The 25560-nt window shown below is 42.5% G+C and overlaps 1 protein-coding gene across 2 annotated transcripts in view; it reads left to right on the top strand.

The window, feature by feature from the left end:
* Window positions 1–25560, top strand: part of col11a1a (collagen, type XI, alpha 1a) — a 71378-nt gene that overhangs the window by 23155 nt on the left and 22663 nt on the right. For both annotated transcript variants that reach the window (XM_068710075.1, XM_068710074.1), the window contains exons 12-41: window positions 32–106; window positions 269–352; window positions 1442–1498; window positions 2650–2703; window positions 2794–2847; window positions 3715–3768; window positions 3908–3961; window positions 4639–4692; window positions 5109–5153; window positions 5369–5422; window positions 5525–5569; window positions 5902–5955; window positions 7003–7047; window positions 7352–7405; window positions 8967–9011; window positions 9366–9419; window positions 9571–9615; window positions 11040–11093; window positions 11212–11319; window positions 11437–11490; window positions 12410–12463; window positions 13359–13403; window positions 13514–13567; window positions 13697–13741; window positions 15867–15920; window positions 16527–16580; window positions 20513–20566; window positions 21141–21248; window positions 23228–23317; window positions 24399–24452. In XM_068710075.1, coding sequence (XP_068566176.1) covers window positions 32–106; window positions 269–352; window positions 1442–1498; window positions 2650–2703; window positions 2794–2847; window positions 3715–3768; window positions 3908–3961; window positions 4639–4692; window positions 5109–5153; window positions 5369–5422; window positions 5525–5569; window positions 5902–5955; window positions 7003–7047; window positions 7352–7405; window positions 8967–9011; window positions 9366–9419; window positions 9571–9615; window positions 11040–11093; window positions 11212–11319; window positions 11437–11490; window positions 12410–12463; window positions 13359–13403; window positions 13514–13567; window positions 13697–13741; window positions 15867–15920; window positions 16527–16580; window positions 20513–20566; window positions 21141–21248; window positions 23228–23317; window positions 24399–24452 — 1755 coding nt within the window. The remainder of the gene's footprint in view (window positions 1–31; window positions 107–268; window positions 353–1441; window positions 1499–2649; window positions 2704–2793; window positions 2848–3714; window positions 3769–3907; window positions 3962–4638; window positions 4693–5108; window positions 5154–5368; window positions 5423–5524; window positions 5570–5901; window positions 5956–7002; window positions 7048–7351; window positions 7406–8966; window positions 9012–9365; window positions 9420–9570; window positions 9616–11039; window positions 11094–11211; window positions 11320–11436; window positions 11491–12409; window positions 12464–13358; window positions 13404–13513; window positions 13568–13696; window positions 13742–15866; window positions 15921–16526; window positions 16581–20512; window positions 20567–21140; window positions 21249–23227; window positions 23318–24398; window positions 24453–25560) is intronic.

The raw sequence follows: 25560 nt of genomic DNA, 5'->3' as shown, positions 1-25560 counted from the left end.
TACATCTGGTGGCTTCTCTTCTGTACTACAGGGTCCTCCTGGTCGTTCTGGTCTGCCTGGTGCTGATGGTTTGGCAGGACCCCCTGGTACCATGCTGATGCTGCCAGTAAGTGCTCAGAATAGCACAAGTACAGACCAGCCACCTTTTATCATATAACCCCATAACTTTACTAATTTCCAGGGTGTTGAATAGTGCAGACAAACACAAAGAAGAACGTTTTTAATGTGTGTGTGTGTGTGTGTGTGTGTGTGTGTGTGTGTTCAACAGTTCCGTTTTGGTGGGGATGGTGAGAAGGGTCCAGTGGTTTCTGCCCAAGAAGCCCAAGCTCAGGCAATCCTCTCCCAGGCCAGAGTAAGTAGAACAGGTCATTTAAGACAATCCACCAGGAACAAACCCCCCCCCCCCCCCCCCCCCCCCCACGCCCCCCCACGCTCCCTACCCACAGCTGTAGGGAGCGGGAGGGGGGGGCGCTGCATTTTGTTGGCCTTGCAAGGCTAAAAGGAGACATGCCGACAGTCAACAGTCTGTCCACTTTAAACAGATGGACAGACAGAAGAGACCGTTAAAAATACTTCGGGGGTCTCGTCCTGCGGGTGGGCTCAACCAACAGGTGTAGAACATATCGTTCCTGTGTATGTGTTGGACAGGATGTGGGTGGATAGAGGGAAACCTGCTCTTTAATTTATTAAAACAGTAAAACATGAATTACACAGTCAGAGACCACAGTGAACAAAGAGATTAAGTGCGGACATACATCTGTGAGTTTTCTGTACCATGAGAATGAACACCATGGAGATGGACACAAAGGCATCACACACATTATAGTGACATGTGGTGAACTATTGTCTTGCGTGTTTTGCTTCGTCAGTATAAAACTCTACTGTGGAAAATGAAATATATATAAACATTAAAGAAATTGTAAAAAGTATTGTTGGTGGACATTTCATAATAGTCTTTACATGTTATTGATTTGATTGTATTCTGTCATAAAACAACAACACGTGTCTGAAGTAGCTCAGTCTGGTTGTCTGTTTGAGTCCTCATACCAGTATGGAGTGTGGGCCCTCCTGGGTTAGGCACCGGACCCCCAAACTGCACCCTAGGAGCTGTTTCGTAGCTGCTCACGTGGATGGGTTAAATGCAGAGACTCAATTTCACAAGTTGATTCGGTAAAATGTAAGAAAGCACAGACCGCGTGGAACATGGACATGCAAGAAGAAACATGCAGCAAAATAAAAATGTTATAATATATCACAGAAACACAGAGTTATGTATTCAATGGAAGATGACGTTTGATGAAAACACACTATAATAATAATGAATATATGCTCTATGGACAGAATGTATATGTTATTTCCTCAACAATGGCTGCACTGAGCATCATTTGAATGGATTTCAGTGGAAGTTAACCTGGTTGTTGCCTGTGTGTCTGCCCTGCAGCTGGCTATGAGGGGACCCTCAGGGCCAATGGGGTTGACAGGAAGATCAGGACCAGTGGTGAGTCTCCTTCTTCTGGTTGTCTGTGGTTGTTTGTGAGAATTTGGCAATTTACTTCTTGGGATTTCCAGCATTTTGTACGTGCATATGCATATGATAATTAAAGATGCTTTCAGATCAATACTAAAGTTACAGTTAAAGTTACAGTCACTCACAGCTTGCTGGTAAAGGTATTTCACCAACATTTCAAGTCAATGCTCTGGACAGCTCTGCATTGTCTGACAACAACCGTCTCAGTGTCCTCAGATGAAATTAACTGGAAGAGACCAGAAACCTGGTTGCTTGTTTGAAGAACGTTGTGTGGCTCAGTGGCCACGCTGCTTCACTGTTCTGTGCTACCAGTTGCCAAGCATATTTCATTCTGTTGTTGGTCCCCCCCCCCCCGCCTTTCTCTTGGGCTTGTTGATACACGATCCACTCTTTATCTGCGGGAGAAGGCCCTACGAGCAACACAAAGAACTACCCTCTGTTTAATCTGCTCTCTCAGGCTGAAGGCCAAGCAGAATGATCAGAGATGATAATGCAATAAGCAGATAAAAGAGCGGTGGATGATATAAGGAATGAGTGGCTGCTATCTGTATCTGTACCTCTACAATGTTTCCCCTCTTGACTGATTAAACCCAGCTTTTCATTCAGGCTATTTCTGATTCTAAAATGTCTCTCTGTAATCACCAAATCACCAGCTTTACCTGCAGACAGATTACAGTATATGCCCCAAATCTCTCTGCCTTGACCAACAAGTTAGCCGTGCATTTTTAGAATTAAGCAAAAAAACACCCAGTTGTGTTAAAGTGCTTGCATGCCTTTTAACAACAACGCTATCAGGATCATTTTACATCATTGTTAAAGCAGATTCTATTAATTCATATGCTAAAAACAAGCTGCACATCATCCATTATTAGATATTAAATATTATAGAGTCATGCTAGAGTTCATAAGAGAGGCTCTCATTTCTTTGACTGTATGGTATGAGCGACCTGAGAAGAATGTGTGGATTCATTTCTCTTTAGAACACACAAGAAGAATGTACATGTTGAGCTCAACACCGCCACCTGCTGCTTACGTTTCACTCTTCCTTTACTCCTCTCAGGCAGCTGCATGCGTAGAACAGACATGCATAACGAGTGTTCACGTCTGTGTGCTCTCCTCAGGGTCTACCTGGTGCTATTGGACTGAAAGGTGAAGGTGGAGACCATGGTCCTCAGGTGAGCATGAAGTGATGATGATAAAATATCCTTCACCAGTGACAGGTTATGAGTTCTTTGTCACTAAGTGGTCCTCGTCGGTGTGTACAGGGTCCCCGTGGCATCCAAGGGCCTCCAGGACAAATTGGCAAAGCTGGCAAGAGGGTGAGTGAACTCAACGACCTGGGCCGCTCTCGCTGTGTGTGTGTGTGTGTGTGTGTGTGTGTGTGTGTGTGTGTGTGCGTGCGCTCACGTGTCTGTGTTTGTTGCTGTGTGAATGTTTGTACTTGGGGTCACTGCTCAAATGCTGAGAGGCTTATTTCCAGACCAACAAACAATTGCTTGATATGTGCTTAAAGGCCTTTGCTGCCTCCAATCCTCGGATCAATGGCCACGCAGTAAATCTGTCTGAAAATGCCAAAATGTTCAAATTGGCTGTGGATGTGGGACACATGCAGTCACTCTGCAGGGCCAAACATCTTGACCTAATTGATTACTAATAAACATAAACCAGTCATAAGCAAATTAGTAATAAGCTTGATTCATAGGTCAATTGTGAGCCATTAGCTGATTGTAATGTCACAAAGTGTGATAAAAGAATCACCGAGTAGAAATATGGAATCTACCAACAACTAGTAAAGCAACCACGGGGATGAGACAACACTTCACTGCAACCTATCACTGCAACAGAACATCAGCAGTATGATCATAAGAAACATATTTCACATTTATAATTGTTTGCATGTTTAATATTCTCTTCAGTAGTTATCTTAGAATGTTTCCAACGTTGCATTCTGGCGCCAGGCATTACAGAGGATTCACAGTATTTATAGAGTTTCAAAGGTGTTGTGTCTTAAACTCACCGTACTAACTGACTACTACAATACATGCTCTGTATTGCTGCTGGAACCTATTGGAACCTATTGCTGCTTGTAACAAAATAATTTCCCCTCGCGGGATCAATAAAGTTAGTATCTATCTATCTACATAAGCATCTATGAATATGCTTAATTTGTCTGCTGTGTTTCTAAGGGCCGTGCCGGAGCTGATGGATCCCGTGGGATGCCCGGAGAGCCAGGCTCCAAGGTACCATATGCCACCACGCAACTTTTCATGTTCATGTGACGAAGTACAAATGAGAAATTGCGTATTACTTTCATAAAGCTTTGCTACGAGCATGTGTGGTGGTGTTGTGTGTCTGGTGACGTGCTCTGCTGTGTTTCAGGGGGACAGAGGCTTCGACGGTCTGCCCGGACTGCCTGGTGAAAAGGGACACAGGGTGAGTACAGCATGGTCAGCGGTTTCAATCTATCAAAATCATGTGTCAACGTATTAAAGCTTCCATCTTCTTAAAATCAGCTTCTCTGTTGCAAATGGTGTGTCCGCTGAGAGCAACAATGAACCAGATGTAAGGAGAAAGATGCTGCCATTAAAACAACATCCTTCACTTATTGTGGATGTGTCTTCTCAGATTACTATTTACTGAAGGGTTGCGTATCTTCTAGATGAATCCGGCTGCAGTCAGCGGTCAGAGATCACGTTGAGTGATGAGTGAATGACTACAGTGTCATGAGGGGAATAACTGTTCCTCTAACGTACCCGCATCGTTAAGACTGACATGGAAACATGTGACGGCAGCCTTGCAGTGAAGCCCTGTTTGAGAATGAGTCAGTTTATAAACGTTGAATTGGAAGCAGAGATCATTGATTGTGGAGGAAATGGAAATTAAAATGTTTCATTTTATTATAAACTGCATGAGCTTAATGAACTCTACTGGTTATTTTAAATCATACCTTTTAGACAATAAATGACAAAAAGGTTTAAAAGTAACCAACTGTCTTCAAATGAGTATGAATGGTGCAGATTATGTCCAGATTGGTTCACGTTTTTTTGGACTCTAGAGTGAAACATTAAGGTCAGTTCATCAGATCTCGTCTCTTTCTTCCTCTTCTTCAGGGGGAGCTGGGGCCAATGGGACCCACGGGGGCCTCTGGAGAGGATGGACAGAGAGTAAGTACTTCCTCTTTCGATGAGTTTTAAGAGAATTGCATCGACTGAGGTGAACCACCAGCGCTCAGTGACATCAGAGGTGGTCCGTGAACTCGGCCCTCAGGCAGCATCAGCTGGGCGTAAACGTATCCACTGGGAAGGAGGAGGGTTTGTGTTTAACCTTTGAACCCATGAAAGTAACTACCCCGCTCTACCTTCCACCTCCAGCCTCAGGCCGTCGCTACATTCAACAATGTTTGGTTAGGTTGAGATTAAGCCCTCGCTAATACAGGCTTTTGAGAGCTTACCACTATAGGTGGTGATAGATAGTTAATGTATAGTTAATACTAGATGCCAGTATTCACCTCACATTGTATTTGTTGACACACAGAACCTCTGCAGTGAAGAGTGTGACTTACGTCTTCTTCTTCCCTCAGGGCGAGGATGGAGAGATCGGGCCCAGAGGGTTAGCTGGCGAGAGTGTAAGGCTGCTGGGGGTTTTGTTTCATCATCATATCTCAGACATATGGATTCCAACATGTTGCAACAATATTCTCCTACTTCTTGCTTTGCAAGAGGTCTGATGTCTGATCTCTCTTTGACAAACGTGTCCACCAGAGGACACGATCGCTCCGCTGAAGATGATTCATCGCTGCTCTAAGCGCGGATATAAATCACTGCTTCTCATTCTTCACAGGGTCCTAGAGGTCTGCTGGGACCTCGTGGTTCTCCTGGACCCCCTGGATCTCCTGTACGTGCCATTGACTTTATTACCCTTGTCTCTGATGTTAGTTTGTGTATTAAAGAAATGTGTATACGGTAACACGGGTCTCTTCTGACTTGTCCTTCGCAGGGTGTTGCTGGGGTTGACGGGCCTCCTGGTGCCAAAGGAAACATGGTATGAACACAATGTTCTCCTATAGACCGACTATGTGTTGCTCAGCTGCTAAGGCTGCAGAGTTGCAGGAGGTTGTCTGAGCTGTACACTGTTTCTATAACTGTGCAGGTTAGGAAAAGCACTTATTCAAACTGTTACTGTTAAAATGAAGCATGTTTACACGTCATAATAGTTCATGCTGTTGATCGGCAGAAGGTTGGATGGAACCCACCCGACTGTTGACAGTGACATCATTTGTGTAATTGAAGTGGCAGTACTGGGGACAGAGGATTACTCAGGGACTAGTACTCAGGGACTTGTGCTTAGTTTTCACAGACTCCACCTTTTTTCAGGGACCACAAGGAGAACCAGGCCCACCCGGGCAGCAGGGAATCCCCGGAACACAGGTAAAGGAATCTATCGCGCACCCATGACACCTGATGGCAAAGACAGAGCGCAGTGTCGACGCATGATGTGTTGATACAGTGCAGTGGCCGCAGACACACTTGTCTGAGGCCTTATTGCTGCCTGCATCACCCGCCACACACTCCACACGTTTCCAAAAGCACCTCGGAGAGGGGAATGTCTGAAAGCATCTTATTCATGTTGGTGGAATTCCTGCAAAGCTGCCACACCTGTTGGAGCAAGCTTCAGTGCCTCAAATTACCCCTGCAACACACACACACACACACACACACACACACACACACACACACACACACACACACACACCTAAAAAGGCATATATAGGAACACATGCACAAATATTTAAGTGCATGCACTACCACACACATGGTAGATACTAATGTGCCTACAGACCCCTCTCGTTACACACACACACACACACACACACACACACACACACACACACACACACACACACACACACACACACACACACACACACACACGACCCTGTTATTCTATACTTGTGAGGACACTCATTGAGATAATGCATGTCAATTCTCCAGCCCCTTACCCTATCCTCACAAGTTAATACCCTAAGTTAATACCCTAACTCTGACCCACACCCAACCTTACCCTAAACCTTAGAACCAGGTCTGAACCTCCAGCAGGCCTTTGACTGTCTGAAGGAGAGGACTGACCAACATGTCCTCACTCTCACGGTTTAAAGCTCAAATTGGTTCTCACAAAGACAGCTGTACAAGGACACACACACACACACACACACACACACACACACACACACACACACACACACACAGGTACCAGCTTAACAATCCCTCACTTGTTCAACTATTTACAACTCCAACAAACTCTTCTGTTTCTAGTGTGTGTGTGTGTGTCTGTGTCTGTGTGTCTATGTGTCTGTGTGTGTGTGTGTCTATGTGTCTGTGTGTGTGTGTGTGTGTGTGTGTGTGTGTGTGTGTGTTTAAGCATGCTTGCCGTTGCCATAGCAACAGACTCTCATTTCCATGTGATCTGTCTCGTAGGGTCTTCCTGGTCCTCAAGGCCCCATCGGACCGCCTGGTGAAAAAGTATGTAACCGTTTTTTTTAATTGTTTTGTGGAAAATGTACAAATACAAAATTTAAGCACAATAAAAATCAGATAAAAATGATTTAAATAAATCAGTCAAAGTTCATGTTTTTAACCTGAAGTGACCACGTGTAGTGAACTGATTTGATTAGCCGTGTTGAATCAGGGTCTGCTCTCTTAATCCAGCTTCAGGTAACAGATGAACAGTCATAACAATGTGTATTGGATGTGCAGTTACTCTGAAGTCGTCTCGGTAACAGAGGATTCTGGTTTGTAACCTCTGCTCTTTGTTTTCTCCGTACAGGGACCTCACGGCAGGTCGGGGTTGCCTGGACTACCCGGAGCTGATGGACCTCCTGTGCGTGCTCTTATCACCTATATACGTACATACAGTATATCAGTATAACACACACACACCAACAGAAATATGAGTCCACTCTACTCCACCAAAAACCTCACGACTAAAGCTATGGTTGGCTCTAAAAGATGTATTTGATAGTACATACACACAGACGCTCCGACAACTCAACACGATATGAAAGCTGCTTTGAGTGAATTAGTAAAGTGGTGGAGGTAGAGGTGGAGTTCAACCTACGACTCCCAACGCAGAGCTGTATGTGACCCTTTAAACCAGATCTGATGACCGTGGTATCCTCATAAAACTGTTATAATAAATGTGACAGGTAGTGTGTGACATTGTCTACGCTACAGTCCTCCAGGTTCAAACATTCAGCTCAACACAGCTTACAGGTCGCTGCACACTTGTTAAAATGTAATCAGTGGCCCTCATAAAGGGAGCAGCAGATTATAAACCACAGATGAATTAGTCAGTTTATTAATTTGATTTGGGTTAACTTTATCTAATCCCCATCTAAAAATAGTACCAGCTGCATAATACTGCAGTTTAGAGTTTAAACATGTGTCTTCTTAAAAAGAGTGGATAGACTATTTTGATCGGTTTACCCTTTTGGTGTGTGACACACACAGAGCCTGTTTGTGAAATACTGCAGAACTGTGCCTCAGAAGTCTTTCAAGGCGAAGACATATCAGAGATGTTTCTTTGAGTTTTGTTATTGTGGAGCTGCAGTAGCTCACATCACTCCTCCCTTTCTGCCCTCGCTGGGAGAGGTGTGTAAATTCAGGGAGCAGGCAGCCCTTAGTTGCCCTCGGGCCCCAGAGTCTGCTGATTTACAACCTTCTGCCTCAACCTCACACCTCCGATTGGAAGTGCCAGGTGTTTGCAGCTAAAGGCTTCCATGTGTGTGTGTGTGTGTGTGTGTGTGAAGGTGTGTTTGGAGCCGTTTGCATGGGCATATCTACCTGCCCCATCACTCTGACTCCACCACTGGCCACCACACAAGTGGCCGTTAAGGCACAGGACTGAATTTGTGCAGTAGAAAGAAACACCATCTTGTGCTCACTGTCTTTCACATAAAGAAACAGGTTTGAATCAGACAAAAGGCTGAAGATATTTATATGGGTCCAACACGGCTCCACTCGGGTTTCAAAAGGCATATGAAGGTTGCTCTTTATGACGGTTGCTCTTTATGACGGTTGCTCTTTATGACGGTTGCTCTTTATGAAGGTTGCTCTTTATGAAGGTTGCTCCTTGTGAGCTTTTAACGTGCTCATAAGTTGGCAGGAGCCTTTGAGCAGTTAGGTTGTCTCTTGGCTCTCATTCTCATATATGTTTGTTGCTTTCAAAGCCATGTAGAGCAGATGCAGGACAGCACAGACTGACCCCCTGCACACAATGATGCTAGCGACAATTCACAGAGACTGGACTTCTCGTCTGTAAAGATGCGTCAACATCAACTAGCTGAATAACACACATGTGTTCACACTGTGTTGAGTGTTTAGTTTAGAGAGCAGCGTTGTAACAAGCACCTTTCATCACTTTGTGAACGCTTATTTCACAGGGTCATCCTGGTAAGGAGGGTCCAGCTGGAGAGAAAGGAGCCCTGGTAGGTGTATTATGTATATATATATATATATATATATATATATATATATATATATATATATATATATATATGAAGTGTGTTTGTTTGTTTTTATGTGTCAGCTGTTTGTCATTTGACTTTGTAATGTAGAGCACAGTTAATTTAAGACAAAGTATTTACATTAGTCACTGTATTAGAAAATATAATTAGTAACCTCTATTGAGCTATATCATTCATAATCTCCTAAGTTACAGTAACTAGAATACATGTATAATTAAATGTATTTATAAGGTAATGTGTTGCACCTTCCTCACTGTAACGCATTTACTCTCATAACCATAACCATAACCACAACATAACTGTTCTACTCTGCAGGGTCCCTCAGGTCCACAGGGTCCTATTGGTTATCCTGGTCCTCGTGGTGTCAAGGTACGGTTTCAGATCGGTCGATCAAATGATCAGCCGTATTCACTATTCCTCAGCAGATGAAGTGCTCCTTTAATATATTGTTCATAATGGTATTGTATTGCATTCTGTTATGTTTGTGACGTCATTGTCCTCTCTCGTTCCTGTCCAATAGGGTGCTGATGGTGTCCGTGGTCTCAAGGGAGGCAAGGGAGAGAAGGTACGAACGTCTTAAAATGCTACAGCACAGGAATCATATGATGTATGTTAATGTTTCAACAAAGATTAGGTACGTATTTGTTTATATGTATGAATACATAATCTATAGCAGCAGAGCGATCCAATGAAGATCTCTCTCTTGCATTGGAAGAACTGTTTAAAAATGTTTGACAAGTTGAAACAACAGACTGCAGTTTAAACGTGCTTCATACTGTTTAATGTCAGAGTTCACGATACAGTGTGGGACCAGCCTGTAGATGTATTCATGTCACAGATATATATATATATATATATATATATATATATATATATATATATATATATATATATATTCTGTTTACCTGTCCTTCCCACTTTGTTGTGGCTCTTTTGAGCCGGAGTGGAGAGAACCGTGCAGAGGTCAGTGGATAGCCTCTTCTGTGGAGACGCAGCCTTTCTTGGAGTGACCCTCCATCAGCTGTTGAATGTAAAGCTGTCACGCTCGAGGCTTGCGGTTTCAAAGAACACTGCAATCCACCTTGAGCACGTTTGAAGTGTGCGACTGTGTGTTTCTCCATGTAGAATTTAAACTAAGCTGCCTGTTAATATGCGTGGCATTTATTTCAGATCAATACAGTTATTCAGCTGTATGAAAGCCATTGTCTGGCTGAGGGGTGTTGTTCTCACTACAATGAAAGCATTCATATCATTGTTCTTATTTTTTTGGAATCATTGAATTATTTATATTGTAGCAAGATATTCCAAAGCCAAACCTTGAGTAGAAGGGGTTTGTTATGAATAAAGGATGCTCTTTACCTCAGGTGTGTGTGTGTGTGTGTGTGTGTGTGTGTGTGTGTGTGTGTGTGTGGTCTTCGTGATGCGAGTTGCTGGCAACAGACATGCTCAGTGCTGCATTATGCATCAGATAGGGTTGAAAACACGGACAAGTGACAGACCAGAGAGAGAAGGAGACAGAGGTCCTGCTGAAATCACTAGTGCCCCTCAGTGTGCGTTGGATTATAGTTATGACTGGTTCAATTAAATACTTCACAAAATGTCTATGTGGTTTCTCCATTCAATGTTGTATCGGATCATCAAATTTAATTTATTACATTAATATGTTCCAAACACCTCAGATCAGTTGGTGCAGGTGCTAAACATGGAGCCAATGGAGCTGAAGCACAGCTAACAGCTAACAGCTAACAGAGTTCTTATGCTGTTCCACCCTCTGGCCAGCAGGCAGCAGCATCGATCCTGTGATTCACAGAGGGAACATATGCAGGCTGAATCTGTAACAGGAGATGTCGGGAGACTTAATAAGTTCCCCAGTGAAATGAAGGAAATAGTCCATTTGAATGTCTCTCAGTCGAATGCCTTAAATAACAACACAATGATGTAAAGGAATGAATGCTGGCAAATGAAAAACTTGTTTTTGAATCATTTCAGGGCGAGGATGGTTTCCCAGGTTTCAAGGGAGACATGGGAATCAAAGGAGACCGGGTGAGGACCACCATCTGTCATACAATGAACTTCCTACACGTCCAGTCAGATCTTTAGTCTTTACATGGAGGCAACGGCCGTACATACGTGATAGTCTCTGTATGTCTTCGGGTTGTAGGGGGAGCTCGGCATGATTGGGTCCCGTGGAGAGGATGGTCCTGAGGGTCCCAAAGGCCGATCTGGCCCCAACGGAGACTCAGGTCCCCTTGGTCCTGCTGGAGAAAAGGTATTGTTTATGATGAAGGGTGTTAAAAAGCCAATACAAGAATCCTATGTTTTCATCTCAGTGTTGTTGAATGAACTCAATGTGTTGCTGATGACTTGTGCTGTTGATGTCTCTCAGGGTAAACTGGGTGTACCAGGATTACCAGGTTATCCAGGAAGACAAGGACCGAAGGTAACAACACTACTGCACCAGTGTGCTCTGTTATCAGAGCTGTGAAGACACTACAGCCATCACTGTACATACATAACATAACGTGACACGTCCCCACTGGACAGCCGATGAGTTCACAGGAAATGGATTTACCATAAATAGATTAGAACCTGTTCATCTTGAACACACGTAGATTGTGAAGATAAACCATCTTAGTGCAGAACCAGTAGAGCGTGGCAGAAGATAAGTGTTACCTGCATTCCTGAGGAGCACGAGGCTTCAGTGCAGATCATTTATCTAACATGTTTACTGCTCTGATGAAACACTCAGGAAGTGACCGCTCTGAAATGAAGCATGCTCTAGATCTTTCTGAAGGACCTGCAGACATGTTGGTTCCACTTTCTAATAAAGCACACATTACAAAGGACATGTCAGTAGTAACTAGATGCTTTATCAACGGGTAATTAACATGAGGTAACGCTTTAAAGATTACTATATTCCATTTACTAAGAACAACTTCTTTGTTTTTGTTTTTGTCAGGTTTTTGTTTTTGTCAGGTTTATGTGTTTATCCTCCTATGATATGAAAACATAATGAACTAAATGAATAAATCAAAGTTCTACAGAAGCTTATAACACATAATCGAGCATTCCTTCCTTCCATGTGGAGGAAGTTATGGTTTGTCATTGATTGAAATTGTATTGAAGGTGGTTCAGAATGGGTAATAACCATTGTAATAACAGTTTGACTACAGAAAGAAATCACGTCACCTTGTGTTTACAGGGTCTTGTGCTCAGCCTTTTGTTTTGTGATGGAAGTGATCAGTTTTGTATTTTAAAACTTTTAAAATATGATAACGATGAGGCCTCGTTATCATGCACGCTCTGACCCGTCCAGCGCCTCTCTTGTTTCCCCTCCATGGTGTCTCTCCCACCCACAGGGCTCCAGTGGCTTCCCCGGGTTCCCTGGAGCCAACGGCGAGAAAGGAGCCAGGGTAAGAAGACACACTCTCACTGAGAACACAGCCTTTGCCTGTTTGTGTATGAAAATCACCACACCATCAATCCCCAGCACAAAAGAAGATTGATTCCTACTATAAAGGCATCTGTACGGTGACTTGGCACAAAAAAATAACAGCAGCAAAATCAATGTTGAGGAGAGAACAAAAGATGTGGAAACAATCGCGCTTTCATCGAGCCGCTCTCACCGTTTCTCACACACAATCTTACAGCTTCTACTTTCAACAGTTAAGCATGAGATGGACAACATATTCCTGGCTTAATGCGCCTTATTAAAACAGTTGATTCATGGAGTTAGTGTTTGAAAAAGTATCCATTTCAAATGGTAAGAAATCAGCTACTTGGAGTACATGAGAATCACTTAACGGACACTTTGAAGTACATTATCTCACTTAAGTCTAAACTAGCTGCCAAAATCATACACTTAATACTTCTTCCATGAAGTCAAACTTTGTCCAGTGTGGACAGAAAACCAGAAACCCATTTCACGCTATTGTAGAAACATTTCTGCATTTGTTGGCAGACATTTCTGCTGCTTTAGGCAATAATATTACTGGCCATATTCAGTGCTTATTCTAGAAGTGCATGTTGCTCCAACAATGTTGTCAATTGAATGTAACCTTTTGTTTGATTTTTCCTTATATCTAACAAAGACATTAGTCGTAACACTACAATAAGCTCACGTTTCTTTCAGGATTTTTTGCATAAAGATGTGTATCAATGCGCTGAAACATAAGGAACATGTTGTTATTATTGAGCCCTATTCTGTTGTATAGGTGCTATAGTGCTGTCAGTGGATTCATGTTGAATTATGACAAACAGGAAGTGTTTGTGGGAGCCTAAAATGTGTTGTCCTTTGTTGTGTAACAGGGCATTGCAGGCAAAGCTGGTCCAAGAGGACAAAGAGGTCCAACGGTACGTATTCTTCACTCCATGACTCCCATAATGAATGAAACAACTGTAATTAAATAGCATCAAGTCGTCTACATAGTGTAACCGGGCGTTCTGTTTGACTCTCTCTGTAGGGTCCTCGTGGGGGTCGAGGAGCCAGAGGTCCAACAGGAAAACCCGGTCCCAAGGTACGCCAACAGAAATGATTGTTGAACAATGAAAACACGATTCTGAAGCATCCAGCCCGATGCCAGACATTCATAGTTTTAAACATATCTACATATCAACTGATGGTGATCTGTGGTTGTGTGTTGCAGGGCACAGCAGGCAACGATGGCCCTCCAGGAGGTCCTGGTGAGAGAGTAAGTATTATATTGTCTATATATTTAGAGTCATTCACAGTCAATGGCTTTTGATTTAATTAACTTTACGTGATTGTGTGTTTGTGTCTTCCATTTCATCAACATAAAGGGATTCGTACTTGCCCCAAAACAAGTGAATAAGTGTACTGGTTAGGGCAGCTTAGGCGACACACTGTTCTCATGCTGTTGTGTAGAACAGCTGCTGTCATTTGGGTTTTGCTTTGAAGCCATGTTCCCGTTCCTATCTCCATTCAGCAGACAGCAGCGGTTCACTTTGTTTCCTTTTGCTTTGACATTGGTTCTCAGAGTTGAAAGAAAGTGCATTTCTCATTTACACATTTAAACTGAAGCTACAAAAAGGAGTAAACGATCTCTGCCGTTGCTTCACATGAAGCATTAAAATAGTTCATTAGATTTTGTTAGATTTCCAGTTTTAGTGCAATTTAATTTCGCTGTGTGACAAAAGAAAATGCTAAACATTGATTGGAATCTAGTGAAGGCCAAAGAAGGCATGAAACACTACAGGGGAGAAATGAATTTAAGCAAGTTCCTCATAAAAAAGAGCCTCACCTCCAAACAAGAATGTGAGGGCAGCAGTAGAGTACAGCATCTCACTCATCGTTGCCTAAAATAGTCACATTCAGTATTTCCAATGTCAGCCTGGAGTCTGAGTCATGAGCATCGTCTCATAAAGGTTCTACCAACACTCAGCTGTGAAGCTGTAGGTCAGAGTCTACTTCAGTCTACTGGACTTGATTCTATGTGGGCGGCGTGAGATCCTGACAAACTATAATGTCATGAACTCTGTCTGTAGTGTTGAAGCATGTTTCTATGGGCATTAGATGTCTTAATCAGTCCCAAAGGAGAGCTAAAGTAAAGTGAAGGATGAACAGGATTTAAGTTACATCACTAAGTCAGCTTTGAGGCATGTTTATATGTTTATACGTAAGTGATTTAATATCACTCAATCCACTCAACAACGTGAAACACTTTTTCACTTCATCAACATATTTCATTTTTAACAAACTTCAGCCCACACGTTTTGAATAGGATCATCTCTTTCAGTAACATTGTATAAGTGACACACTGACCTCTTTTTCTTCACACTCCATGTGTGACGATGATGGTCCCGCGTTCCTCTCTTCACTTCATATTTCACTTGTCTCATATTTCACTTGTCTCATATTTCCGCTGCACTCCACCATCAATTTAAGCACCATTAAAGATACCAATCAAATAAATATGTAAATGCACTTCAATTTCAAGGGGTCCATACACTGAATAAAATATGTAATTAAATATGTGTTGGTAGCTGATTAACACAGCTCACTCTGTACAGTAAGGGCCACAATATGTTTTAATCCTCAGTTCTGTGATGGCTTCAGATAAAGCCTTCAGTAGAAAACGTCTCTAATGTCTGCCTTCTATAAAATGATGTTGACCTTTTCTCTGCAATATCATCGTTTGGCATTTGACAGGAAGTGACCCTGTTTTATGAAGCGTGTATTCACTCTGAAGCGTTCTGTTTAAACACCTCCACCCAGACGTGGACCACTACATTACCATCTTCAGCAGACTTCAGTGTGCTCACTGCAGTGACCTGGTGACCAGTGACTCAGCCGACAGCAATCACTGTAGATCAGCTGCTCTGAAAATATATTAATATTTAATAGTCCACATGATCCTTCTAGTGGGGTTGTGATATACCGGAGCATATTGATGATAACCATGATATTTGAACAATTAAATATGGATATCATGTTAATAATACACATATGAAAATATATATATATATATATATATATATAACTCTCTATTTTGAGTGTGATTAATTTGCCAAAAAAGAGACAAATCACACAATAATCAGAAATAAAGATGAATTTAATTGATATCATTATTATGTTCAGATCTTCAGTAGATAATCTGATTATATAGTTATTATATAGTTATTGTGGATTCTTTTGGCATGCTGATAGTGAATAGCTGACAGCGCTGTATCCTGCCAACGTATTAAACTTGTCACTGTTGTGTTGTGCTCTTCTTTCTGCATGATGCACTAAGCCTCCTCAGGACTTTGTTCTTTGTGCGCCTCTCATTAATCTGACTTTGTGTTTGTCTACTGCAGGGGCCTCAAGGACCTCAGGGACCAGTGGGCTTCTCTGGACCAAAAGGCCCCCCTGTAAGTAATTGTCCTTCCTGCACAGTGTTCACACTTCATAGATCACTGTAGTGTATGAACAACAGTAAGGCTGCATGGTTCCTGGTGTTCAGTGTCTCTTCTCCTCTTCCCACTGTTTCAGTGGCAAACTAGCCTAGTGTGCAAACATTATGAGTCAGAATTGATTGAATTGGAAGAGTTCAGGGGTGCAGTAATACATAGCAATATCCCTAATTCTGTGCGGGGATCATTAGTCTAACTGTTACTGAAGCAGAACCCATTCTCTCAGTCCCAGCCAGGCAGGAGACAAGTGGTAATTTCCACCTATCGATTGAGGTTAGATACATAGCTGGCTCTGTGCCGTCAACCAATGATGTTGTTCCTGTCAACAGGACCTGTTATTTCTTCATTAGTGTGCTAGTAGTCTAACTATGACTTTACTGTCTGAGGAATACGTTCGTATCATATATTGTGCCTACAAAGCAAAACTACAATAAAAGATATCACTGCTTGGAAAACGTCCCTTTTGTTTCAGCAATAGGGCCGATGTCACAGTGCCATTCATCACTTACGATGTCGCTATGATGTATGCACTTCCTAGTAAGCGTGTTTCTTGATTTCTAACAGGGACCACCTGGAAAGGACGGGCTGCCCGGACACCCTGGTCAGCGTGGTGAGACGGTGAGTCCCAAAGAGTCTGTTTGAGCTGTTTGGCTCCGCCTCTAACGTCCTGCTGAGTGTAGAAACTGAAGACCTCACATCGACCTAGAAACACAATATCACATCACTCCTCACACTTGGACAGATTTGGTATATTTCCACTGCAAAAGCTAACGCAAGAGTGACAGAAAAGTTTAATGAGGAATATCCTCTCAGCGCTCAGGCTAATCTCACAATATATAATCCATAATTGTATTAATGGCTGGTACTCAGCTACTCATTGCCTTTAAGGGTGAAGTTGCCAACGAGAGCTTTTTAGCTCAAATTACCTTTCGATTGAAGGACAGATCTGATCCTCCCAATCAGTGGGATGCACTTCAGTTGACCCCCCCCCCCCCCCCCCCCCCCCCCCCCCTCCTCATCTAAGTCTTATCTCTGCTGCCCTTCTATGCAGGTGATTACAATCAGTGATACAACATCTCAGTGGGAGGCCAAAGGGGCAGACATGTCTCTTAAAGCAGAACTCTAAAAACAAAGCCCTGGCGAACATTGTCTGAGTCTGTCTGCTTGTCTTGTCTCTATTTACACATGTACACACACACACACACACACACACACACACACACACACACACGCTCACTTCTTTCTGTCTGAGTAAATCCAGATGGCTCCTCTCTCTCAGAGGTGGACTTGAGGGAGCTGGGGAACCATCCCTCTCTGATGCAGTTCCTTTCTTATATTTTTGAAGTCTATAAATACGCGATGGAAGGATGCTGAAGACAGATTGTCCAGTTGCAACAAGGTGTCCTTGTGTCGCATTGCCTGCTCTAAAATAATTGAGCAATAATAGTGTAACTGAAGTCGAACAAAAACCAGCAGAAATGACATCTGTTGCATCAGCGCTGAATGATGGTTCACGTAGGTTCTTTTCAAACTGCAGTTATGAGCTTAATGAGAAACGTCTTCACTAAATCTGAGCTGAAGACGTGTTGATGCGTAGATGGTGTGTCCCATGGGACATGAGATTTATGTGACAACAAACAAAAACAAAGCAAACTTTGATTTGATGTGGTTGCGATCCCCGCTCTCAACTTGGATTCGTCCGTACTTGGTATGCATCAGTGCAACTTGGTTTGACGAGGCTCAGAGGCCAATAAATTCTACTAAAAGCTTGACAGATCATCGCCTCTGTCATTAAAGCTTCCCTGCCTCTTTCCTATAGATAATGTCATACACCACACACGAGTGCCTCCTTTTGCCTTTGCTGCTATTCAAGCTACAGCGATAGTCTTCATTAAGGTGTTTATGGCTGTAGATTTACGTGCTGATGAACATACTCCACAAGCATCCAATATGAGAATAGATCACAGCGATAAAGATGCTTATGGGCAGCCATTCACCGCAACATAACTTGCATTTGAGGAAGTGCAAAAAGAGATTTGAATCGGTGTCTCTGAATCAGGGCTGATGCTGTAACAGCGCGGCCTGAGGGTCTCCGTTGAATAATACATCTCCATAAATCACAACACAGTGATCAATAGGCCCGGAGTCATAAGTCGTTCACGATCGCTTTTCTCAGAGCTCGGATGTGAAAACTTTGTTTGCTCGTAGGATAATAAGTTGCAATTGAAATTATTTCTAAATGCAATACCTCAGTGAAAACAGGTTGTGTGTGGAGTTTGACTACGGGATTCAAAGATCAAATGGAAATCAGTAAAAAATGTAAAGTCAAAGTAGAAAAGTCAGTGTGGGCTCCGACACTCTAACCCTGCAGTTTGATATGTTTGCTTTATGCTAATCACTCCCTGGCACTAGTAGAGTCCTACTGTTTCATTCATGACGGTCTGTCTTACAGCATTACAGATGGCATAATGTCTCACTTATGAAATGAATGTTGAAGATACCAGACGTTCTTCATCTTCATACTTCTGCTGTGTTACTTAATTTAATAGCTGGCCTCCAAGCGTTACAATGGGTTGATATTTGGGGAATGTAGAGTACTTGGAGGAAGACTTAAGCCAATGCAGATTGGAGTGTTGCTCTCCCGCGAGACAGGAGTTCAGTCTTGGAGTCGATTCTTGAGATGTTGAACTTTGTCTTTTCTGCTCGTCCTGTTCTGCTGTTTGAATTTGCTTAAGCATGTCCACAGGGAAGGCTGCAATGCAAATCAACCGCACACTGTGAATGTAAAGTTGTGCAACAGAAAATGCATGGCGGTGGCTTGGATTTGTGCAGGGAACAGCAAAATTAAGCAAATGCTTATTTAAATGTTTTCTTACTCAGATTTGTAAATGTAAAGCTGCATGCAGTTGTTGACAGCGATGAGGCAGGGAAACTCCAACACACATTGGCGGAATGATAACGCCGTCGGCTTATGAAGTTGTGGCTAATGTGATAGCTGCCAGATGCCTAATTACACATTCAGCAGTTAGAGCAACATTACCATCATTGGAGTCAGGTGTCCTGCTGCAGACTAAAGTAAGCTCAATGTTCCCATTGTAGCTCTGCTTTGGCTCATCAGCTCTCATTGAAACTTAAAGGGGTCTTCTGATGTCACCAGGGGCCTCGTTACAGAAACATATCTGCTCGTCCAATCTTAACTCCGACTGCTCGAGATGGACGAGACATATCTCGAATGGCTCTCTCTGGCTTGCTGACTTGCTGTCATGGACAAAAAAACAGTACCGATAGCTTTGGTGACCTCTGTGATGATACGTGAGATGCTGTGATGCTGAAGACAAATGTGCAACCTCAGTCTGGAAGTCTCCCTCACACGACGCTTTAGTTATCTGTACAAACACTAGCAGAGCCTCCGTGTGGGCCTCTCCAGAGCTGGACGTAGCACGTCTATCAAATTCAAAATGCATTGTCCTGGCGGTTACGATACACTGGAAATATAAAGTGTCATCGCACAGTTTGAATAGTCTTTCAATCATCACATTTTGGTGTCCATGTGTTTCCCAGTTTCATTGCTTTGCCATGCAGACCTATCACCGGTGCTGGTGCTATTTTTTCATTTAGGACAGGGTCTCTGTCTATCCTGACATTTAGGACAGTTCTGTAATAGCTAAATGCTACATTTTCCCTAAATGCAGTTAGGAAACATGTATTTATTATACAAAACAATCCTAAATGACATCCTAAAAGCATGTTGTTAATGGAAACAAATGCCTGAAATGTAATGTGAATTGTTTGATAGTAAACCATATCACATTCCTTATTAGAACATTAACGATGACTCTAAAGTAGAATCTAAAATGAACTCAGAGCTCCAGCGTTTGGGTCAAACATTCTCAGTTGCTGGGGACTATGAATGAATACATAACACCTGGTATTAATCACATAATAATGTTCATTTCAAAAAATGTTTATTTAGATTTCAGTGTTATTTGTTCCATTCCTGGATTTCCCACAATGTTTTTCTACTTTTTGGGATTCATAATTACGCGTCAATGACACCTGAAGTGACCTCCTCTGTCGACTGTTAGGTCATGTGATGCTTCATCTAGTGCTGAAGTGATGCTGAAGACCAGAGATAGACACCGCATTAACGGATCTATCATTTCTAGATATTAGTATTAGTAATGTATAGTTGAAGGTTCATTGTGATGTGTTTTCATGTACAGGATCTACTCATCAGTAAAGTCTAAAAGCTATAATATATCCATGTAATATTAATAGCTTCTCAATGAAGATATCAAGGTATTCAATATATCAAAGGACTGTTCATCTGCCTGTAGTCATTTACTAGTCAGCAGTGTGATAGAATCAAGCCTTGATATTGTGAATATAACCTGAACTCATTGTTCCTACACTTTAATCCCATCTTATCATCTGAAACATGTTCAAGTGGATCCCTTATGGGTTCTCTAGCTGGGTTTTGATAGATAAGCTATGTGTTTTATTGTTATTATAAATCATGTGAATAAGACTTTGTAATGTTTTGTCTTCAGGGTTTCCAAGGAAAAACTGGTCCACCAGGCCCAGGAGGGGTTGTCGGGCCCCAGGTAAGAGAAATTAATTATTAAAAGAATACATTTATTATTAAACAATACATTTTTGAATGTGACATCTAGAGGGTATTGAAATAATTGTTTGGGAACAAGGCAACACAGCATATTCAAATATATAATAACTATTCAAATATATAACACCTCTATTCAAATATATAACACGACTATTCAAATATATAACACCTCTATTCAAATATATAACACAACTATTCAAATATATAACACCTCTATTCAAATATATAACACAACTATTCAAATGCTACAATATAAATGTATGTACAGTAGATGTAAAGCAAGCAATGTGTCAGTGGTATGGTGGACCCCCTTCTTCAATGATTAGTGTCTTTATTATTACTAGAAAAACTAAACGATAATGGATCTGTTTATAACAGCTGTCATTTTGGAAATAGATTATTTTTTTATTTGGATTTTGGAGAACAGCTGACTAATGGCCTGAAGTATTGATGTGCATCATCAATGAAATAGGTCTTGAATAACTGTCTTCTCCATATTGTATCATTGCTATGTTGAACTGAAAATGATATCAAGCTGTGTGATTGCACCTTAGGGACCTACTGGAGAGACTGGTCCTGTTGGTGAGAGAGGCCACCCTGGACCCCCTGGTCCACCTGGTGAGCAGGGTCTTCCAGGTGCTGCTGGCAAGGAGGGAGCGAAGGTATGTGTCCAGTAAACCGTACTGAAGGGGAGAGAAGTACTCATCACGATTAGTCTTCTTATTTGTTTTATATCGTAGTGTATTAATGCAGGAGATGGCCCATGGTAACAGATACTGTGTACATAGTGATTAGTTCAGAAGAGTGAGCTTAGATGTGCTTTATTAGATTTGTGTTAGTTATCCTGAAGAGAGGACGCCAGTGAGGTTGATAGAGAGATCAACAGAATAGAAGTGGGCAGCAAATTTAACTTATGCAGCCGCAATTATAGTACATGATTTGATTTTGCAGATTGAGCCAGCTGCATTTACACAGTTGTATTTGTAGAAGGCATGCAAGGCTCAACAGACTACTGGAGGGCTCAGATACAAGTGTGAGAAAGCAGAAATGAATCTACAGCATTGAATTCACCCAGAAACACCAAAGTCTCACCGTTACTATCTGTGCTATATGAGACTCTGCAAACGACTGCTGAAGATGCAGTAGTTGAGAATTGGGGGTACATTCCCTCCCTGGCTCTCCCCGGCTGGCAATTGAGTGTCCATTAGTAGCAGACAGTAGCCATTTTGTAGAAGTATGGGCTGCTCCAAACCAAACCCCTGACTCCCAGGACCACTGAGCATCCCCTGCCCCCCACACCCTCCCTCACCACCCATGTCGTCTGCTTTCATTTTCTCCCTGTCTTGGCCAAGCAGACAGTTTAATCAAGTTCGTCAGCTAACTCCAAACCCTCTGCCGCCCACAAGCCCATTTTCCGCCCCACTCCGCTCAGGCCTGTGCATCACTATGCCAGCTACACTTTGCGGAGGTCTTGGCAGCAAAGCCCAAATCCTCTTATACCTCTCAAGCCCACTCTTCTGTGTCTCCCTGTGTGCAGATAAAGCCAGCCTGCCAATACAAAAGAAAATCAAAGAACGCCAGAAGTAACTTTTTCTGATGTCAAATGTTCTTGTTTTGGAGATTCGGTTTACAAAACCAACCAGGAAGTCAATGAGGTTTCCCTGCAGTTATTGGCCCTAACTCCTAAAGTGTCTGAGGGGAGGACTCGTGAACAGGGAGAGCATGCAAAAAGTTTTACTGTCAGTCCTTGTAGCAAGCACCTCGTCTGCTCATTTCAGTCATAAAAGATATTTGTCTACATGTTTTTGGTACGTGGAGTCACCTGATTTTTCAAACGTTTTAGCCTTTAAGCGGTCCTCAATCTAAATTCAATTAGACAGCTCTCTCTTGTGCCGTACTTTATTTCATACATAAATGCCAAAGCGTACCTGTATGTACACATTTCACCAGAGGGCTGGAGGTGGAGGATGTTTCTTTAAATAGGAAGGCCAAGATGTAGCTGTCATAGACATAAACTGAACAACAATTGCAGTCTCGAATCTCTGTAAATAGTGATATGAAAGGTCAAAGGTTGAGCACTTCATACAGCAGGTTACTGTATAAAACAGCTACATTTCTATAACTGATGACTCTCATTGTCTGACGAGGCCTCGTTGGCATCATTATAGGTAGGCAGCAGAATAGATGAGACCCAGACACCCTTCCTACACCTGATTGGACAAATGTTATTAATCTTTACCTTTAACTTTAAAACTGTAGAAACACAACAGCTGTTCTAGAAATACTGTCAGGTTCCATCATCAGTGAATACATTTGAGGTGAGCAGCAGTTCATGCAGCATCAAGCTTCATTTCCTGCAACATTCTAAAGGCTAGTTTGAATAGTCAGGTTTGGGAAGTTGATGAGAGACACTTCCTATAGTTTCAGACGTAATCGTTCCTTGAAAGACAGACACAGATCTTGAATCTGAACCAGATCTTGTGTGTGTGAGGTATAGTCGGGGTTTGTGGCGTTTTGGTCTTCTAGCAGGAAAAAAATGTCTTGCTCAACAAAAAATATTGTTTCACTTACACTCATCTAATATGGCAAGTACACTGAAGTACACTAAGTTTAACACAAACATGTGTGCTTGTGTGTATAGGGAGACCCTGGACCACAGGGATCCTCCGGTAAAGACGGTCCTCCCGGCCTCCGAGGTTTCCCTGGAGAAAGAGGTCTACCTGGCGCCACGGTAAGAGCTACACTCCACCTGCACCCATTCATCATAGCGTGCCGTTACATGTGCCTGCTAGTAGAAAGTGACAGAACACTGCTATGTAACAAATGAACCAGCATCTATCTAGAGCCGTTCACTTCATTAGAGACACCAGCCCTGGAATTCACTGTTAGCAATCAGTCCGGTTTGGAGGAAATCCAAAGCGACATCTTACAAATGAACAGGCGTGCCTCTGCATCGCTCCACCGCCACTGACACCACTGTTTTAACTGCCGCAATGCATCATGGACCTCTATTATAGAAGGAGGGGATGTTGGTGAGGGATCCATTTGCAAAATCTTTCCCTGGTGTAACTCAAGGACCCGAGTTGTTTTTCATATTTCAGTGCCAGCATTTTTTGGGGGACAGCAAAGTTATTTGTTTTTCTCTGTCTGCATTATTTACCTAATACATTATTAAGAGGGAACGTTAGCAATTAGACTGTGGCTGTGAATGGATACAGTGTATCCTCAAGGTCAGTCACACTGCAGGCCAGCAGCACTGATTGTTTTCTGCCGTTGTAATTTACTCCAGCACCCAGCCAGAGCCACTGAGACTCATTACCCAGACAGCCATGTGCTCTTTTGTGGCCCACTAGGGACCTACACAGACACACACACACACACACACACACACACACACACACACACACACACACACACACACACACACACACACACATTATGGGCTTTGACAAACATACAAGACACACGCGTACAGCATATTATACACAACCCGGCATGTGCTGAAACTCATAATATTGGATGTGTAGATTGAGATACTTGTATACACACAAATGCACACACACAGTCATGAATGAATGATATATTTATACACGTGCCATAGAATCTTTTTAACATGCATTATTTTGTTGATGTGGGATTAATGCTGGTGGTCTGTCAGGATGAACATGTTGTGATATTTCTTGGAGTAGGGCTCTAGTGGTGTCTGGCTGAAGTGAGAAGCCAGTAACCGAAGGCAGAGGCTAATGTAAAGTTACAGTGTTTAACAGTCATGTCAAGAAGGACCTAATGTGTTGTTTCCTTCTTCTCCTCAGGGCCCAGCAGGTCTGAAGGGAGGAGAAGGGCCCCAAGGTCCACCTGGCCCCGTTGTAAGTACACTGTTACCTGAGATCAACGAGTCTTTCTTTCCACTCCGTATTGGATTTCTTTCTGACATTTTAAATTTGATATGTGTTACTGCTTAGCATGAAGGCTTGTACAGTATATATGTCATGTACCAGAGGCCACCTCTATCATTGCTTTCATTTGGAAATGACCACTATGGAAGCAGGGCACCTATGTATTTATTCCTTTTAACGACATTACATCCCAGTACTGTTTGTTCCTTTTACTACAACGGGTAACGTTTGGTGAGCAGCATGTTCTTGTTACATACGTGAATCTATAGTTCTGTCTTTGTGTGAAGCCACTGTAGTGCCTGACCTGAATATGAGCCCCAGTGACAGCAAAGGCAGACATGAGAGAAAATCAAACATAGTAAATTATAGTAAACGTGTGCAATACACACACACACATACAGTGAGCTCATCAAGCCCTCATGGTCACGTAATCACTATTTCATTTTCCAATGAAAGCATCACCAGAGTTCTTCTTGTCCCACTGCACACAGCGATCATGTGCTTGAGGTTCAGGTATTAAGACTGTTTGCACCGTACAAACAGACTCACACAAACAAACATGCAGCCAAGAGAGCATCCATACGGTGAGTCACAGTGTCTCGTCATCGCTGCTCCTACACATGCCTCATCAGTCCCAACGGTTGCGTCTTGGCACTTAACGCCAGCTGTGTTCATTCTTCTCAGACGGTCACAGAGACTCTAGAGGTAAGGTTAAATCAGGTTAATCATCACGGGCGTGGACGTGATTATGTATTTAAGCAATATAATCACAAAAGAGCAACTGCTATAAAATGAGACATTTAAAGTAAATCATCTAATTGCCCCTTAGTGTCTCTAGAAATGTGACATACACTGTGGAGGTTGCAAATGTTGTGTTATGAATTGCAGTCGTGCTCATAGGAAACTTCTTTTTCTCATGAATATAATGTTCAGCTCAGGGGATGCTTAGGATTACTTATGTAAGCACGAACATGTTGATTGAAAATGTTTAAAACATTCTAGCAGCGATGCGTCTCCGCTACAGTAATCACAGCCCTGGAAAATGAATACATTTGTAACTTCCTACTCAATGCTAAAC

This window comes from Cebidichthys violaceus, unplaced genomic scaffold, assembly GCF_023349555.1.
Source record: "Cebidichthys violaceus isolate CVI_PGR_0920_01 unplaced genomic scaffold, fCebVio1.0.p SCAF_15, whole genome shotgun sequence".
NCBI lineage: Eukaryota > Metazoa > Chordata > Actinopteri > Perciformes > Stichaeidae > Cebidichthys > Cebidichthys violaceus.
This window is presented reverse-complemented; position numbering and strand designations above follow the sequence as displayed.